At 43.8% G+C, this 20350-nt stretch overlaps 2 protein-coding genes across 5 annotated transcripts in view; one reads left to right on the top strand and one right to left on the bottom strand.

Annotated features, from left to right (window-relative positions):
- Positions 1-2719: 2719 nt before the first annotated feature.
- Positions 2720-20350, bottom strand: part of LOC129827411 (glucocorticoid receptor-like) — a 69222-nt gene continuing 51591 nt past the window's right edge. For 2 of the 4 annotated variants that reach the window (XM_055888233.1, XM_055888234.1), the window contains exons 4-10: positions 19894-20072; positions 19175-19291; positions 15416-15697; positions 15146-15290; positions 14583-14713; positions 13904-14061; positions 2720-7290 (exon numbers count right to left, since the gene is read on the bottom strand). In XM_055888233.1, coding sequence (XP_055744208.1) covers positions 7138-7290; positions 13904-14061; positions 14583-14713; positions 15146-15290; positions 15416-15697; positions 19175-19291; positions 19894-20072 — 1165 coding nt within the window. In that variant the 3' untranslated portion in view covers positions 2720-7137. The other 2 variants (XM_055888235.1, XM_055888236.1) reach the window with 2 other exon arrangements.
- On the top strand, positions 15955-17043 carry LOC129827297 (exonuclease 3'-5' domain-containing protein 2-like; the record flags this gene model as incomplete). The annotated part of the gene is made up of 1 exon (XM_055888020.1): positions 15955-17043. A coding segment is annotated over one exon (1089 nt), but the record flags the coding sequence as incomplete, so codon positions are not given.

The following is a 20350-nucleotide window of genomic DNA, read 5'->3' as shown; positions in this document are numbered from 1 at the left end:
CTACCAGTCAGCTGTCCACCATATAGCTACAACAGTTTATACAGATGACAGCATCTATAACAGGTCAGTGAAGACATTTGTAAACTGCTGTTATAATCTGCAACTCAAGCTTCATGCTAGTTGAAATTTCAAATACTGTTTGAGCCTGTCTGCAATTTCCCAAAGAGCACTTTGGAATGGATGTGTCTAAAATAACAACCTATTCCCAATATAGTGCACTACATTTGACACAACCCTGGACTTACAACCTTCACTCCCCTGTGCCCTCTAGTCGCCGTGGCAAGAAAATGGCCTTCTGCCCTATGTGGGTTCTGGAGTCTAGTTTAGGTTTCCCGTTCTTCTTCCTTGTACATCTGGGCCTGGTACGTGTTGTAGGGGTTCACCTCCATCTTCTCCAGGAAATATAACAGATCAGTTACTATCGACTACATGGGAGAGACAGAAACACAGTCATCACAAACATATGCTGATCGTTGATTAGATTACCTGGGGTTGGTCAAAGGCTCTAGGTAGTCCAAAACAGATTGGTAAATTTCTGGGGTTGGTCAAAGGCTCTAGGTAGTCCAACACAGATTGGTAAGGCTCTAGGTAGTCCAAAACAGATTGGTAAGGTTCTGGGGTTGGTCAAAGGCTCTAGGTAGTCCAAAACAGATTGGTAAGGTTCTGGGGTTGATCAAAGGCTCTAGGTAGTCCAAAACAGATTGGTAAGGTTCTGGGGTTGATCACAGGCTCTAGGTAGTCCAAAACAGATTGGTAAGGTTCTGGGTGTGGTCAAAGGCTCTAGGTAGTCCAAAACAGATTGGTAAAGTAGTATTAAAATGTTTGAGTGAAGCAAAATAATTTGAATGATGATGATGATGATGATGATGATTGTAAATGTCTCCTGTCACGATCCTAAATGAATGTGTTGACATCAATGTTAAAACACTGTTTCTGTGACCTTTGTTTCTCTGTTAGGGAGGGTGAAGTGGTCACCATGAGAACATGGTCATACCGACACCGTGAGAACATGGTCATACAGACACTTTAATACTCACTGAACTACAGTTTTGGCTAAGGGCCAAGTAGCGTCCTGCCTCTGTCCCCTGGATAACAACCAACACCATGGTCCACAGATTTCACCCTCAGGCCCCCCCCGCACAACAAGTTCAACAGAAGCATTCCAACCATCCTTAAAAATAAACTTCCACATGATAACAAAGACACAAACTAGAAGGACAAACCTGAGCGGAGATAAGTAGAGAACAGAGACTAAAATAAACAGTGATGTAGACAGCATGTGGAAGTTAGTTACAATTTGAAACCCTGGTGTTAGCTACCTTTTCGTTGTTTTTGCAGTTTGGTTATCATGGTGTAACAGTTTAACTTTACGGCGTCCCCTCGCCCCGACACGGGCGCGAACCAGGGACCCTCTGCACACATCAACAACAGTCGCCCACAAAGCATCGTTACCCATCGCTCCACAAAGGCCGCGGCCCTTGCAGAGCAAGGGTCAACCATACTTAGTCTCAGAGCAAGTGACGTAACTGATTGAAATGCTACTAGCGCGTACCCGCTAACTAGCTAGCCATTTCACATCCGTTACAATGGCATTATGCAACATTCAAAGACTTTCCTTTAAGAAAAGGCTCATCTATATAGCCTCAGTATGAATGGTAGATGTTATGCAAATGGCAGCTTTTAATAACATTGTAGATATCCAAGACTATTTCCTAAGCACATAACCAGCTGTGTTGTTGCAGTGTAAGTATGTCCCACACATTCCTATCATGTTATTCATACCCATATTGCCCTTTATTATTGAGCCATAACATAATTATGGGTCATTATTACAGTGTGGAAGACTGAGGATTTATCTTTACTGAAGTTTAACAGTATGCGCCTCAATGTCGATTGTGAACGTTTACAAACCATGCATCAACATAAATGTATTACTGTTGAATATAAATAAAGCTAATTATGAAGATGAATACAAACTTGTTGATTGGATGAACAATTTAATAAACAAAAAAATAGCCAAATATTAATGACCGATTTTTGTATTATTGACATAGTATTGTTTTTTTCATTTGAGGACACAAAATCCACTGAAATATTCGACTATTTCTGGTCTTACTGTGAATGTCATTTTTGTCCCTTGCCTCCCACCGTCCCATCCGGGAGAATCTGCAGATCATGTCCGCCATTCATGCAGTATAGGCGGGTCAGTTTTATTATTCTCGAGCAGACTACTTCCGAATCTCAGAGCCCGGTCCAACATCTGGAATCTGGCATAGGAGCTACAGCCTTGGAGCCTGGTCCAACATCTGGAATCTGGCATAGGAGCTACAGCCTTGGAGCCCGGTCCAACATCTGTTTGTGGTATCTTGCCATGACAACAACCATAGGAGTTGGCCATACAGTACAAACATATCTGGGATCAGGCTAAAGGGCCTCAATAAGAAAGAAAAAGCAGTTTTCTCCCAACATTATAACTGGCTTTGGGGCACCAAGTATTGTCATCACAGAAATTCTGTATTGAAATGCTGATACCAAGAGACTAACAGTAGCAATATTAGACTGATATGAAAGTGGAGGTTGGTGTCAAAGACATTCAAATCTATTTCCACCAACTAGAATAGGTTCCCTGGCAGCTAGCCAAGGAAATCATTTAATCAAGTCCTCAGTCATACAAAAGGTTACAAACCAATAAGCTACAAATCAAACCAATAAGCACCAGAATGGAAAAGCCCCTTTATTGAATGAACCATTGCTGAATTATCATAATGTGGTTATTTAAAGTACAAGAAGGTAACCATTTTCATTGTTCAGAAGAAGTGAGTTAACATCATGATCAATCTGTATATAATTTCTTGTTTTGAAAAGGTACCACACACAACGAAGACGTAGTTCAACATTTAATGGAAGGAAAAGCATCAACATGACCTACTACAGATGAGCAATAATACAGAGGATATAGAAAACTACTATTATTTGTGGGAGAAATACAACAAATTGTTTTTCTTTACTTTGGATTATATGTACATAATTGAAATTGTGTACAAGCAAAACAAATAAGCTTCCAAGAAAAGCATATACCAGTGAATAATCATCGTTCTGCCCTTGATAATACGTTTCAAAAGTTAATGGCTGCATATATTTTATACAAAATAGAATTTCAAAACAATATTTGGGGCAGTGGAAATTGTTAGGTTCCAACTGGTAGATTTTTTTTCGTGTGAACTTTCTGACTGACTACTAAATTCATAATATTAGTACACAACATTTGACCAAAGCTATACAAAAAAAGAAATATTTAATGTTATATAACAAAAAAGTCCTGTACGTTTGTCGTTCCAAGAGCTACTAAAACTACAGGAAAATATGCTGAACTGAGTCTGGATTTGCTTTGGCCACCTGGTAGAAAAATCTAATATACTGGAACTGTGTAAATAAATGGTATATATTGACACTATTGAAATGTTTCCTGAAAATCTGTCCTGCAGAGAAATACAGAAAATAGTTCACTAAAGTGAAAGTGAACATTTTCTGTCTAAAATAGCTTATATTGTAAAAGAAAAAAAATGACATAGTACACGCCTATAATTTCTTGTTTAGAGCAACAAGTAAGTCATGTATTTGTAATTTGTATTGCATATTTTCAGATTTCCTTGTCAAAAATGTACTGTATGATACAATTTCACAGAGACCAATACATTTTTTGGATGAGGAGAGGTGAGTAGTTCGTGGTTTTATACTTGTTATATGAAAGGCAACAGCAGAGAACAACTTGTAGCCACACTGAAGGTGACAGTAACCCATAAGAAATCAAGAAGCTGTTTAGTTAGGGAGAACTCATTTGCTGGTTTGTATCACCATTGAAATAAAATAAAATATTTTCCTTTAGAATAGATTGGGAAGTTAACAATGGCTAACCAAGTAGAGAGAACATCAAAGGACTTTGGCATGTCCAGTATGTATGAAACTAACTTACCTGAATGGCCAGGTGAGCTTTTATTTAACCTGACTGTTAATTAATTAATGTCACAAAAACACACAATGTTGGGAATCACAACTGAATGTTTTTGGTTTTAAACAGTTCCATCAGTGAACATAGATGACCACATACATTTTAAACAATGCCAACAACCTGAGTATGGTATAGTTGTCCTTAAGAATCGCTCATGTATAGCTTCTTATTAGATGTTGGCATAGTGTATGAAAATAATAAAATAGATGTCATTTTTCCAACATGTAAATAGACCAATGACGGGAAACAAATAACTAGCATTGTATTTTTAATGCCAGTTTGGTGAAAAGTTCAGGTCTCGGGTTAACAATTCTCTCAAATTCCCCTCAAATGTGCGGCATCACCATACATTTTTACAATGTCTCCTGGTTTTTGTCTCTTCCTTTAAACCAGTGACTGGATTTAACCAGGTATGTTGCCCTCTCAGAGCAACTAGTAAAATGAAAGGCTGAAATACGTGCCAGGAGTTAGGAAGAGTAACAGCAGACAGTCTCCCTGGAGGACTTCAGTTATCCCTGCCTGGCCTCGTACAGAGATTCACATTCATTTTCATACCTGGGTTGGTTTGTTTCACGGGAGAAAAAAAACAAAAAAATCTGCATAGAAGCGAAACATGAATGACAAAGCAGGGAAATGTTTTTGGTGACATCATAAAATATAACAAATTCATGTTGGGACCCAAACTACCTAAGTACATGTGTATAGAAAGGGTTTGTTAGACTTAAAGGGTCAACTTGCTATCTATACTTTTGCTAGGGAATCTCTATAGTGTGGATGAAAACACTAAAAAAAGTAAATAGTTCACCTTTTTAGTTTCTTTAATTCAATCCACGGTGGACATAAGCGCTTTAAGTTGTTTTTTTCTCTCCCTCATTTTTTTCTGAAATAAACACTGACAACTGTTAAAATGAGGACTGTTTTCCAAACCTGAGTAAAAGTTCAAGTTTGGCACAAAGTCCCAGAGAACAGAAGATGGAGCTATGCCCTCATCAACTAAGCTACATCCCAAATGTCACCCTATTCCGTGCACTACTTTGGACCAGAGCCCTCCTCTCGTCATAAGTAACACACTACAAAGGGAACAGGGTGTCACTTGGGACGACACACAGTTTGAGTGCAAAACACAAGATGACAGAAGGATGTGAGTACTAAGTGCTTTACTGGAAGACGTTTAAGTAAAACACACACAAAGAGCTAAGACGTAAGCAAGGTGCCTAGGTGGGTAAGAGGTTGTCCTAGACCAGGGTCCACCAGTGTCAGTTCTCTAGAACCCCCTGTGTATTGCTGGTTTGTCTCATAAAATGGTCAAATTGTCTGACATGTCACTGTTGCCAAAATATAAGCGCTATAAAATGACTCTTTACGAATTAATAATGACAAGTTACCCATGTTTCATTCACATTCCACTCTACTATCCGTTCAAACACACCTGTGTTCATACAGAAAGCAGCATATAGAGTATTGAGGGTCAACACTGAAGCCCTCTGCCTTTCCTAAAGTGACCAAGAACTACTGTACAACTAAATTCAAGAACTGCCATATTCCCATCAAATATTACGGTTAGGGAAACCATAGCAACCAGCCTGGTTTTTGGGACCGTCGATGCGTTCTCAAACTCTATTTTTGATTGGCTGACGCATCTCTCTCTCCGAACACATTCCAACAATGACAATGGGCAAAAAAAACTACTAACAAAACAGTTAAAACAAAAGCAACGTAAGAAGTTCACTGACTGACGGCAGGTAGCCTAGTGGTTAGAGGTTGCTGGATCGAATCCCCGAGCTGACAAGGTAAAAATCTGTCGTTCTGCCCCCGAACAAGGCAGTTTAACCCACTGTTCCCCGGTAGGCCGTCATTGTAAATAAGAATTTGTTCTTAACTGACTTGCCTAGTTAAATAAAGGTTACATTTAAAAACAATTTGCCGACAAAAATAACTGAAGTTCAATGGTGACAATTAATAGCTTCCTTCTACAAACATCCAATAGAGTTAAAGCCATCTTTTCTACTACTTACTTTCACATTCATTTTAGTAGAGGGGGGGGGGGGGGGGGCATAGTGCTAATATAGTATTTAAAATAGAGAAGTGTGCAAGAGATCAGGAAGGGAATATGCAGATTGGGAGTATTATTAGATCGATTGATCTCACACTGAGAATCCATAACTGAGCTGCAATAGCGACAGACAAACACGGCAGCCATTTTAAAAAGGAAAACTGACTGCAACTGCATGTAATAGGAAGAAAACAATCACATACACTGAGGGTCAACCATGATGGCGAAAGAAGAATATCCTCGGACAGTCAGAGAACGGCTAAAATTAGTCAAGCTAAAAAGGCACATCTTTTTTTCTCTCCCTTTTTCTGATCGACGGTGTGTGTGTAAACCTGGCAGCCAGCGTGTAGCCTAAACGTAGACAAAGATAGGTCTGTGAATTGTGTACTGTACGCTTTCATTACAAAAACAACAATTTCATTATGTTATGCCTGACTTTAAAAAAATAAGCTATGCAAACATGCTCTTGTAAAGACAGTTACGAACCAAACAAGATGTTTTATGTCATGTGACTTGATAATCAACTCTGTTACAACAAGGCCCTAAACAGGACAGTAGGTAGAGGAAAACACAGTAGCTAAACCTGTGGGAGAACACGAGTTATAGTGTTACCTTTGCTGAGGTAAGAAATTACCTGTATAATAAACTGTATAAACTGTGGCAGCAGAAACTTAGACATGTAAAAAATAGCATCTTAATAATCTGTACATAGATACTTGTTTAATCTAGATATTGTTAAATTCTGAGGGTGATACACCTGAGAAAACATGAATGGTTAGTTTATTTCAATCCTTGATTATCTTTAAACTTAAGACATTTATTTCTACTGTTATACTGCATACTGGATCATAGATGTTAAACAAAACAAAAAACCTCTGTGCTCTTTCCCTCTCGTCTTCTGCCTCTTGACAAAGCTCTCCTTCCTCCTCCATGTTTCATCCCCAAATCCCCAAACCCTTGTACTTTGTATACTTTCTCCCAAAACAGCATCTCCTCTTCTGTCCGGTCTCCCTCTGTCAGGGGAAGGTGAGGGGATTTTAAGGCATTGTGTCTTGGTGGCGGAAGCACCACACAGTCATTTCTGGTGGAAGAGGAGGGGCTTGACGCTCCCGGCTTTGAATTTTGGTAACTGGTTGCTGATGATCTCTGCTAACATCTCTGGGAACTCCACCGACAGAGACTTGTTGACGAACGTGTAGAAGCAGAAGTTCAGCAGCCCACCAACCATCTAAAGGGAAAGCAGCACATTTGACATGTTTATTTATTGTCTGTTGGTCACAGAAATGTTCTTAGTGTACATTGAAAACAAAACAGAGACACTAAAACAAACATGGATAAATGAATGACAGGAGAACACATAATTAGGGCTACGCCCCTTTTTTCTAAATTTCCACCTGAATGATGTGCCCAAAGTAAACTGACTGTTGCTCAGGGCCTGAATCCAGAATATGCATATAATTCAAAGAATATGCATATAATTCAAAAATCCAAAGATAATTTTTTTGTTTTGTTGAGAGACCATGCTCTTACAATGGAAAGTATAGGGGCATACTGAATTTTAGCTCCCAGGATGCAATTCCTATGGCTTCCACAGGGTGTCAGCAGTCTATGTTCAAGGTTTCAGGCTTGTAACTTCCAAAACGAATAAGAAATATCAGTTTTAGTACAGGGACACAGTCTTGGAAATTCGTGTTTGGGCGCACCATGAAGACAAGACACACCTGCTAAAATCGGTTTCCTATTGAACATACTTCTTTCCGTAAGAAATATTATAGTTTTATTACATTTTAGGTTATCTGAGTAAATAGAAACGTATTTTGACTTGTTGAAACAAAGTTTAGGGGTAGATTTTCAGATTCTTTTCTCTGCATGTTGAACGAGTGGATTACTCAAATTGATGGCGCCAACTAAATAGACTTTTTGGGATATAAAGAAGGATTTTATCCAACAAAATGACACGTTATAGCTGGGACCCTTTGATTTTCAAAAAGTTGGTGAATATTTCATCGCTATTTGTGAATTTATGAAACCTGTGCCGGTGGAAAAATATTTAGATCTGGGACGCCGTCCTCAAACAATCGCATGGCATGCTTTCGCTGTAATAGCTACTGTAAATCGGACAGTGCAATTAGATTAACACGAATGTAAGCTTTCAACCGATATAAGACACTTGTATGTACCTAAATGTTAAATTTTTATGATTATTTATTTGAATTGCGAGCCCTCCAGTTTCACCGAAAGTTGTTCCGCTAGCGGGACGCCAAGTCCTAAGAAGTTCACATCCTGTCCCAACATATGCAAATTGTCATCATTACTCATATCATTGTTCATAACCCACTCATTCATGAATCCCATATCTAGCTGTATGCCACGTGTGTGTTGTAATAGTAGAATACACAAGATGCAGTTTCTAAATTGGGTAGTGTATCATCAGTTCCTCTTGTGATGTCAGTCATTGCAAACCTTTAGAGAGCTATTTATAAATTGTCCGAAATGTCCAGATCAACTAGCCCATGTCAACTAACATCTTATAGATAGGTTTTTTTAGCCCATAGATTTTGTTGTAATGTTTGAGTCACTCATATCACAAGAATACACCTTAGACATGGCAACATTTATAGAATTGCAAGAAAATGCTAAATGTTCTCTGTTCCTCATGACAAAATGTGTAGATTCGCAGGAAATAAGCTTTAAAACCTGCAAAAATGTTCTCTGCGCCAACAAGAGGGGTGTTAACAATTAGTGTCATGAACGGTGCTTGTGCCCATAGAAATAGACGTGTCGCGCGCACAGGATGTTCCTCAATGCCGGAAGGGGGGCTTCAGTGAAAAGGTTTGGGAACCCCTGTACTACAACACCAGGTGGCAGCACTGAGCTACAGACCTCCAGGAGGCAGCATTGAGCTACAGACCACCAGGAGACAGCATTGAGCTACAGACCTCCAGGAGACAGCATTGAGCTACAGACCTCCATGAGACAGCTTTGGGCTACAGACCACCAGGAGACAGCATTGGGCTACAGACCACCAGGAGACAGCATTGAGCTACAGACCTCCAGGAGACAGCATTGAGCTACAGACCACCAGGAGACAGCATTGAGCTACAGACCTCCAGGAGACAGCATTGAGCCACAGACCTCCAGGAGACAGCATTGAGCCCCAGACCACCAGGAGACAGCATTGAGCCCCAGACCACCAGGAGACAGCATTGAGCCCCAGACCACGAGGAGACAGCATTGAGCCCCAGACCACCAGGAGACAGCATTGAGCCCCAGACCACCAGGAGACAGCAATGAGACCCAGACCACCAGCAGACAGCATTGAGCCCCAGACCACCAGGAGACAGCATTGAGCCCCAGACCTCCAGGAGACAGCATTGAGCCCCAGACCACCAGGAGACAGCAGTGAGCCCCAGACCACCAGGAGACAGCATTGAGCCCCAGACCACCAGGAGACAGCATTGAGCCCCAGACCACCAGGAGACAGCATTGAGCCCCAGACCACCAGGAGACAGCATTGAGCCCCAGACCACCAGCAGACAGCATTGAGCCCCAGACCACCAGGAGACAGCATTGAGCCCCAGACCACCAGGAGACAGCAGTGAGCCCCAGACCACCAGGAGACAGCATTGAGCCCCAGACCACCAGGAGACAGCATTGAGCCCCAGACCACCAGGAGACAGCATTGAGCCCCAGACCACCAGGAGACAGCATTGAGCCCCAGACCACCAGCAGACAGCATTGAGCCCCAGACCACCAGGAGACAGCATTGAGCCCCAGACCACCAGGAGACAGCATTGAGCCCCAGACCACCAGGAGACAGCATTGAGCCCCAGACCACCAGGAGACAGCATTGAGCCACAGACCACCAGGAGACAGCATTGAGCCCCAGACCACCAGGAGACAGCATTGAGCCCCAGACCACCAGGAGACAGCATTGAGCCCCAGACCACGAGGAGACAGCATTGAGCCCCAGACCACCAGGAGACAGCATTGAGCCCCAGACCACCAGGAGACAGCATTGAGCCACAGACCACCAGGAGACAGCATTGAGCCACAGACCACCAGGAGACAGCAGTGAGCCCCAGACCACCAGGAGACAGCATTGAGCCACAGACCACCAGGAGACAGCATTGAGCCACAGACCTCCAGGAGACAGCATTGAGCCACAGACCTCCAGTTCCGAATGAACCCGAGGACAGTCAGACCCGTTTGGAAAAGACTGGTGGAAAAAGAGACCCAAACAGAACCGTGCTGGTTCAGTTTTTACTTTCCTAAAACAATAATTGTCCACCTCTCAGTTCAGCTGTCGGAGATTTGAGCGCAAAATGCATCAGGGCATTGCATAGGCCTCAACTGTATGCTATTATAATAATATATATATATATAAATAAACAAGTCAAAATAAATATATATATATATACAGTTGAAGTCGGAAGTTTACATACAACTTAGCCAAATACAGTTAAACTCAGTTTTTCACAATTACTGACATTTAATGTTAGTAACAATTCCCTGTCTTAGGTCAGTTAGGATCACCACTTTATTTTAAGAATGTGAAATGTCAGTTGCAAACCGTAGTCTGGCTTTTTTATGGCGGTTTTGGAGCAGTGGCTTCTTTCTTGCTGAGTGGCCTTTCAGGTTATGTCGATATAGGACTTGTTTTACTGTGGATATAGATACTTTTGTACCCGTTTCCTCCAGCATCTTTACAAGGTCCTTTGCTGTTGTTCTGGGATCGATTTGCACTTTTCGCACCAAAGTACGTCAATCTCTAGGAGACAGAACGTGTCTACTTCCTGAGCGGTATGACGGCTGCGTGGTCCCATGGTGTTAATACATGCGTAGTATTGTTTGTACAGATGAACGTGGTACCTTCAGGCATTTGGAAATTGCTCCCGAGGATTAACCAGACTTGTGGAGGTCTACATTTTTTTTTAAAGTCTTGGCTGATTTCCCCATGATGTCAAGCAAAGAGGCACAGTTTGTAGGCCTTGAAATACAAGTTCTTTGACACCAATCTCAACAAACCATTTCTGTATGGACCTCACTTTGTGCATGGGGGCATTGTCATGCTGAAACAGGAAAGGGCCTTCCCCAAACTGTTGCCACAAAGTTGGAAGCACAGAATCGTATAGAATGTCATTGTATGCTGTAGCGTTAAGATTCCACTTCACTGGAACTAATGGGCCTAGTCCGAACCATGAAAACAGCCCTAGATCATTATTCCGCCTCCACCAAACTTTACAGTTGGTACTATGCATGCGGGCGTTCTCCTGGCATCTGCCAAACACATATTCGTCCATCGGATTGCCAGATGGTGAAGCGTGTTTCATGACTCCAGAGAACATGTTTCCACTGCTCCAGAGTCCATTGCCGGCGAGCTTTACACCACTCCAGGCGACGCTTGGCATTGCACATGGTGATCTTAGGCTTGTATGCGGCTGCTCGCCCATGGAAACCCATTTCATGAAGCTCCCAACGAACAGTTCTTGTGCTGACGTTGCTTCCAGAGGCAGTTTGGAACACGGTAGTGAGTGTTGCAACAGAGGACAGACGATTTTTACATGCAATGCGCTTCAGCAATCGGCCACCCCGTTCTGTGAGCTTGTGTGGCCTACCACTTCATGGCTGAGATGTTGTTGCTCCTAGACGTTTCCACTTCACAATAACAGCCAGTCAGATGTGCAGCCAGACTTATTAGCCACTCCTTTTGCCCCATCTCTTTCAACCAAACAGTTCTAACAGTCAGTTTCTTAACAGGTGCATGTTTATCAATAATTGGAAGAAGCAATTTCATAAATTCATCAAGTGCAGCGTCGATGCTCCTTATTCCTCACATCATGCCAACAAATATTTTTAACATCATCCATATAAGATGAATGTTATCTGACGTTAGCAAGTTCTTGATTTTATTAACCTTATTTCTAAGGCTACATATATTAATATGGGCTATTTTCAGCCCTTTCCTGGGTAGCCTATCAGAGATAGACATAATATGGAAAAGAGAAAACAAAGCAAGAGAAAAAAACATACATTCAGATGTCCATTAATCAGTTGGTGTGGTGAAGTGGGTGTGCTGTGGGGTTGAAGCTACGAACCCATAGGCTTGGCTCTCTCATCCCTTCCAGACTTCTGGGAGGGAGGGTGGACAATGATCTTGTCATGGGGGATGTAAGCAATGTCCCCACATGCTCTGACAGCTTTCATGGCTGGGATCAGTTCTTTCCTCGTCTGGTGCACAGCTTCAGGATAGACCTTGTTGAAGAAGGTGTACGTTCCTCTCAAGTTCTTGTCTCTTTCCAGAACAGTTACCTCGTCCTTGAACCTCAGAAACTTGACCACTATCGACTTGGGCCTGTCACCTGGGCCGGTGGAAGGTTTTCCAGTCCTGTGGTTGCGCTCCACCTCAAATCTTCCTGTCGTCCATCTTCAGTTTCTCCGAGATAATTTCCCTAACTGTGTTCTCAGACTCCGCCCAGGTTTCACATGGAGATTCTGCAATTCTGTCCACAACCATGTTATTCAGCCTTGTTTGTCCCTCGAGATAATCTGATTTCTCTGTCATTGTTACAGAACTAATGTCCTCTCTCAATGACTTACAGATTGCTTTCAACTCATCGAGCTGACCCTGGGAGAACTGCAAGCTGTTCTTCAGGTCCTGGACCTCTCTGGTCAGGTCCATTCTTTTATTAGTTGAATCCAACAGTTTTTGGACAAAACACTTGGAGCTATTTTCTTGTTGTTGTGACAACTGCTTGTAGAACTATTTTTTGTTCATTTAAAATATCCTTTACATGTGATAGAGAGACCGCTGGTCGGCAGGATCACTGGAAGCGATCCCAGCAACGTTGTGGGGTCCAAACTCAAAAGGTAGCTAGCTAGTAACCAAACGTTTTCAATAGACTGTGAAAATCTTCCAAAAACAACAAAATGAGCTCTCCCGCGTTCAACAGGAATTTACATGTTGTGCAGTGCCTTCAAGACAACTAATTGTATTATATTGCGGTAAACACAACATTACAGTTGGAACTTTTAATTTGGCCAAAGAAAATGGTTCAACAGAATGAAACAAAACACTTGTTGCATATTTAATGAACTGGTTTAAAACCTTGAAAAGGCCTATATTGCAGCAATTCCCAACAAAGGTGAGTGCCTACCGTAGGCCTACTCAGCAATAGCCTAATGCTATTTATTTTACAACAGGCCTAGTTTTAACCTTCATCTCAAACTAAATACGAAGCACAACATTTAAAAAGACCGTTAGAACTTAATTTAGCCAACAAAAATGTCTCAACAAATCAAAACTGATACACAATAATGAAAATAAATAAATAAAAGTAAAAACCTGAATAGCGAGTTGCACACAGTCCATTTGGCAGTGCAAACGTTTTTCTAATCTTTGTCCACTACAATATTCTAACTTGTCCCAGAGGACGTTCCACCCCCGTCGGATTCTTTTCACTATACTCTTTTCTCCTCAATATAAAAGGCCTGCATCTTCACAATCAACAGGAGTCTAGGTCAAGGCTCCTCTCACTCGCTCTCTCTCTTCAGCAGCAGGCACATGTGAGGTGAGCAGCCAGAACCGGTTCCAGCTGGAAATAAGCTATACATTTTGAGTTGCAGTTGGCTGACACATAACATCACCTCACAAATATTAAATTAACAGAGTACGGGTCAAGACGGTAAATCAATTTTAAATGCACATATTCGAGACGCGTGGCAATTATATCAGACCCGACTGATATCCAAGGGGGAAAAAATCAGAATTTAGGCACCGATCCCAGGTCTTATTTCAGAATTTTGAGTCTGTTGGACCCGTGAAGACTTCTAAAGTGTACCTCGTGCATGGAGTCAAGAAGCTTAGTGAGCTGGTAGAAGCGTTGCCAGTTCTGGCTGGAGTTTTCCTCCCTCTTGACGATGGCCTTCCCCAACTCCTTGATGTAGGACATTCTGATCTCATCAAACACTGCCTGACTCTTCAGACCATCCTTTGGCACTGGGGGGGACGACAACAACATAATACATCAACCTCTGTGTGTGTTTTTCCCCTTTGGCACTAAAGATGAACATAACAGGAAATGTGTTAACCCAGTAAGTCATGCCTATGGAGGTCCCCTTCCATTATACTAAGTATTCAGACCCTTTGACCTTTTCCACATTTTGTTACGTTACAGCCTTATTCTAAAATGTATCAAATTGTTTTTTTGCTTTGTCATTATGGGGTATTGTGTGTAGATCGATGAGGACAAAACATTTTATTTATTTAAAAAAAATCAATTTTAGAATAAGGCTGCAACATCACAATGTGGAAAAAGTCAAGGGGTCTGAATACTTTCCGAATGCACTGTTATGAGATGAAACAGGAAACTTTCCTTCTGACATCCCAATGTCAGGATCAACATGTTTAACATAACAGTAAAAACCCAGGAACACACAGCCATCAATCAGGAAATAGGTTGGCACATTGTTATGGACTCAAGTGTGAAAGGTCAAAGTAAACGTGGGGCTGAGACTCACCGGTGCTGAGCAGCAGCAGCACCTTCATACACAGATACTCGTCATGAGACACCTGCAGTCTGACAAACTCACTGGAGATCTTCAACATCTGTTCACACTGGTCTGCCATGTAGGGCAGCTTCATACGGTCCCTGATGAGGAGAGAGAGGCATGTTAGTGATGATGTCACACTGGTCTGCCATGTAGGGCAGCTTCATACGGTCCCTGATGAGGAGAGAGAGACATGTTAGTGATGATGCCATGTAGGGCAGCTTCATACGGTCCCTGATGAGGAGAGACAGGCATGTTAGTGATGATGTCACACTGGTCTGCCATGTAGGGCAGCTTCATACGGTCCCTGATGAGGAGAGAGAGACATGTTAGTGATGATGTCACACTGGTCTGCCATGTAGGGCAGCTTCATACGGTCCCTGATGAGGAGAGAGAGACATGTTAGTGATGATGTCACACTGGTCTGCCATGTAGGGCAGCTTCATACGGTCCCTGATGAGGAGAGAGAGACAGGAGAGAGAACGAGACATGCAGACAGACAGAGACTTAGGCCGACAGATAAGTAGACATACTGGTTGATGACGAGGTCTGGAGCGAAGCAGAGCATGTTCCCGTCACACTGTTGGTAGGACCTCCAGCCCAGGCCGAAGGACATGAGGAACAACCAGGAACACTGCAGCAGAGTCATCTGGTCGTCCAGGTGAAGGTTCCGGAACCCTGCAGGGGAAGATAACAGAACACTGAATGACTAAAGGTTCCATTTCCCTGATGATACTGTAGTACTGCTGTCTATGGTAGATACTGTGCAGGTTTCCAACAGTGTCTCTTAGAAATAGTAGTACCTGGCAGAGACTTGGCCCACTTGACGGCTGATACCACCTGTCGTCCCCCCAGCCTGTTGAGGGTGGTCATGATGCGTGTGGAGGTGTCTGGCAGGGTGCCGTCATAGCCAGAGTAGATGGTGTCTGGCTCGATGGCCTTTAGTAGAGACAGCATGGTGGGGGTGAGCTGGGGCATGGACTTGGGGACCAGCGACCTGGCCTCTGGGAGCGGACGGGGGGTCAGCTCGGCCATGGTGGGCTGCTGCACACCCTTTAAACGGTTCAGCTTCTTAGTTTTACGAGCTGTAGCGAAGGAGAGAGGAAGGGAGGATGTATATTGAGTGACCATGATATCAAAAACCAGTTAAACTAACATACAGTACCTTCGGAGAGTATTCAGACCCCTTGACCTTTTCTACATTGTGCTACGATACAGCCTTATTCTAAAAATGATTAAATCGTTGTCCCCCCCCCATTAATCTACACACAATACCCCATAATGTCAAAGCAAAAACAGTTTTTCTGAAATTTGTCAAAAAAAATAAAAATGAAATCACATTTACGCAGCCTTGGATGCCCAGGTATCCATCGCCCTGTTCTTCCACCTGCTGGGCCTCTACTCCGACACCACGCCCTCACCTGACAGTGGGAGTGGCTATACCCAGCTGGCCAATCGCTGCCAGGGCCTGATAGACACACCCTTCAGGGAGAGGGGTGAGGGGGAGGATGGCGAGAGGAGACGGAAGAGTAAGAAGCTCCGACAGCCTACTTTGGAAAGCTCGGAGATTGGTGACCAGCAAGTACCAGACCCCAGAAAGAACAACGAGAGGAAACCGCTCGGTTACTCTGCTAGGAAGTCCCCTCTTTACGACAACTGCTTCCTCCATGCCCCGGACGGAGAACCCCTCTGTACCTGCGACAAGAGGAAGGCCCAGTGGTACATGGATAAAGGACTAGGAGTGTTGCAGAGTGACGAGCCCTTCATCGTGCGTCTCTTGTTTGAGCCGTCGGGACGTCCAGAGTCCCAGCAGGACTACTACCTGACTGCCAAGAAGAACATATGTGTGGTGTGTGGCAAGAACGAGTCTTATATCAGAAAGAACATCGTTCCTCACGAGTACAGACAACACTTCCCCATGGAGATGAAGGACCACAACTCCCATGACGTCTTGCTGCTGTGCACTTCCTGTCACGCAGCCTCCACCGTGCACGACGGCTTCCTGAAGCAGCAGCTGGCTGATGAGCATGGCGCTCCCCAGGGGTGTGAGGAGGGCGTGCGCCTCCTGGAGGACTCTGACCGCAGGAGGGTTCGTTCTGCAGCCCGCGCCCTGCTCACCGTGGGGGAGGGGCTTCCAGAGGTCAGGAGAGATGAGCTGCAGAAGGTCATAAGGTGCTTCTTCAACGACACCGACATGGAGCTGAGTCCTGAGACACTTCAGAGGGCTGCAGACCTGGAGACGAGGATCCTCAATGAGAGCTACGTTCCCCACGGGCTGAAGGTGGTGAAGGTGAAAGCCGAGCAGGGCCTGAAGGGATTAATGGTGCTGGAGAGCCGCTGGAGACAACACTTCCTGTCTACCATGACACCTCGCTACCTTCCTCCTCACTGGTCTGTCAGCCACAACCACGACAAGTTACTACGCAAGTAACACGCAAGTACATAACTTCCTAAAGTGTTCCCATTCCTTTTAATAAGTGCATCGATAACATTGTCCCCACAGTGACAGTACGTACATACCCCAACCAGAAGCTATGGATTACAGGCAACATCCACACTAAAGGCTAAAGCTGCCACTTTTAAGGACCGGGACACTAATCCCTTTACTCAGTACTTTGTTGAAGCACCTTTGGCAGCGATTACAGCCTCAAGTCTTCTTGGGTATGACTCTACAAGCTTGGCACACCTGTATTTGGGGAGTTTCTTCCATTCTTCTCTGCAGATCCTCTCAAGCTCTGTCAGGTTGGATGGGGAGCGTTGCTGCACAGCTATTTTCAGGTCTCTCCAGAGATGCTCGATCTGGTTCAAGTCCGGGCTCTGGCTGGGCCACTCAGGGACATTCAGAGACTGGTCTTGGCTGTGTGCTTAGGGTCGTTGACCTGTTGGAAGGTGAACCTTCACCCCAGTCTGAGGTCCTGAGCGCTCTGGAGCAGGTTTTCATCAAGGATCTCGCTTTTCCCTCGATCCTGACTAGTCTCCCAGTCCCTGCTGCTGAAAAACATTCCCACAGGATGATGCTGCCACCCCCATGCTACACAGTAGGGATGATGCCAGGTTTCCTCCAGGCGTGACACTTGGCATTCAGGCCAAAGAGTTCAATCTTGGTTTCATCAGACCAGAGAATCTTGTTTCTAATGGTCTGAGAGTCTTTAGGTGCCTTTTGGAAAACTCCAAGCGGGCTGTCATGTGCCATTTACTGAGGAGTGGCTTCCGTCTGGCCACTCTACCATAAAGGCCTGATTGGTGGAGTGCTGCAGAGATAGTTGTCCTTCTAGAAGGTTCTCCCATCTCCACAGAGGAACTCTGTCAGAGTGACCACCGGGTTCTTGGTGACCAAGACCCTTCTCCCTCGATTGTTCAGTTTGGCCGGGCGACCAGTTCTAGGAAGAGTCTTGGTGGTTCCAAACTTCTTCCATTTAAAAATGGAGACCAATGTGTTCTTGGGGACCTTCAATGCTGCAGGAATCTTTTGGTACTCTTCCCCAGATCTGTACCTCGACATAATCCTGTCTCGGAGCTCTACGGACAATTCCTTTGACCTCATGCTTTGTCATTATGGGGTATTGTGTGTAGATTGCTGCTAAATATATATTTATTCCCTTTTAGAATAAGGCTGTAATGTAACAAAATATGGGAAAAGTCAAGGGGTCTGAATACTCTCTGAAGGCACTGTATCTACTTGTATCTGGTACTTGAGCTTGTAGTCATAGATGGAGCTGTACACCAATTTACATTAAAACAAATATAGAATCTGTAAAATAAAACAAGGTTAAATAGTTTAGCTTCCAGGTTCATCCCTGCCATGAGACAATAAAACAAGGTTAAAGAGTTTAGCTTCCAGGTTCATCCCTGCCATGAGACAATAAAACAAGGTTAAATAGTTTAGCTTCTAGGTTCATCCCTGCCATGAGACAATAAAACAAGGTTAAAGAGTTTAGCTTCCAGGTTCATCCCTGCCATGAGACAATAAAACAAGGTTAAAGAGTTTACCTTCCAGGTTCATCCCTGCCATGAGACAATAAAACAAGGTTAAATAGTTTACCTTCCAGGTTCATCCCTGCCATGAGACAATAAAACAAGGTTAAAGAGTTTAACTTCCAGGTTCATCCCTGCCATGAGACAATAAAACAAGGTAAAAGAGTGTACCTTCCAGGTTCATCCCTGCCATGAGACAATAAAACAAGGTTAAATAGTGTACCTTCCAGGTTCATCCCTGCCATGAGACAATAAAACAAGGTTAAATAGTGTACCTTCCAGGTTCATCCCTGCCATGAGACAATAAAACAAGGTTAAATAGTGTACCTTCCAGGTTCATCCCTGCCATGAGACAATAAAACAAGGTAAAAGAGTGTACCTTCCAGGTTCATCCCTGCCATGAGACAATAAAACAAGGTTAAATAGTTTAGCTTCCAGGTTCATCCCTGCCATGAGACAATAAAACAAGGTTAAAGAGTTTACCTTCCAGGTTCATCCCTGCCATGAGACAATAAAACAAGGTTAAATAGTTTAGCTTCCAGGTTCATCCCTGCCATGAGACAATAAAACAAGGTAAAAGAGAGTACCTTCCAGGTTCATCCCTGCCATGAGACACTTGCGGAAGCGGCAGGCTGGACAGTTCTTCCTCCTGATCTTATCGATGATGCAGTCCTTCCTCCCAGCACACAGGTAGTTGTGCTGCCCTGAAACACCAGAAGAAAATTTGAATGACAAAGAAATGGAATAAAGTACCTCTTTCTTCTTGAATCACACTGGATCAGCCTCCAACCTGCAAATCAAATGTCTGCAGGGTCTTCATACGAACACGCACAGACAAGTATCATTCATGATATGCCTACCGTACCTCATTCCATGTCACCAGCTGTGCACCAGTACCAGTAGCACCAGTTGTCTTACCATCTCACTCCTTACCATCCTACCTTGCCAGTATCTACCGTAAACCAAACATCATTCCATGCCTCCATAGTACAAGGTGTCTTACCATCTCACCCCTTACCATCCTACCTTGCCAGTATCTACCGTAAACCAAACATCATTCCATGCCGCCATAGTACAAGGTGTCTTACCATCTCACTCCTTGCCACTGTACCACAGGAAAGTATCATGATATATACCACACATCACCAGTGGTAGCCCAGTCCCAGATCCGTTTCTGCCGACTTGTAAGATAGTAAAAACAGATCTGGGACCAGACCATACCAGTTGTCCTACCATCTCACCACTTGGAAAAATAGTAAAAACAGATCTGGGACCAGACCATACCTAGCATGTCCTAGCATCTCACCCCTTGCCACCGTACCTTCCACGGCTCTCTTGAAGAACACCTTGCAGCTTCCGCAGGTGAGCACCCCGTAGTGACAGCCGGACGCCTCATCTGAACACACCAGACAGATCTTATGGGCGGTCCCGGCCTTGCCCTGGGTTGTACACGACGCAGCGCCACCACCCTGCCTGGAGGTAGAACTACATTGAGAGGAGAGCAGGGAAGAGAGGAGAGCAGGGAAGAGAGGAGAGCGGGAGGAGGAGGGTTTAGAGTCAGTAACAAGTGCATATTCTGAACGAATACAAAATAATAACTTGGCAACAAGTATGATGATGCTTCTGGGATTCTGAAAACATACCGACACTATTCCCACAGACACAGAGAAAACTCTCTTAACTGTCTCACAGCTCACACAGAAGCATGTGGCCCTCACACTTTCTGTGAGCTGGAACACAGTAACAACAGGGGAACTCAACAC

This window comes from Salvelinus fontinalis, chromosome 29 (assembly GCF_029448725.1).
Source record: "Salvelinus fontinalis isolate EN_2023a chromosome 29, ASM2944872v1, whole genome shotgun sequence".
NCBI lineage: Eukaryota > Metazoa > Chordata > Actinopteri > Salmoniformes > Salmonidae > Salvelinus > Salvelinus fontinalis.
This window is presented reverse-complemented; position numbering and strand designations above follow the sequence as displayed.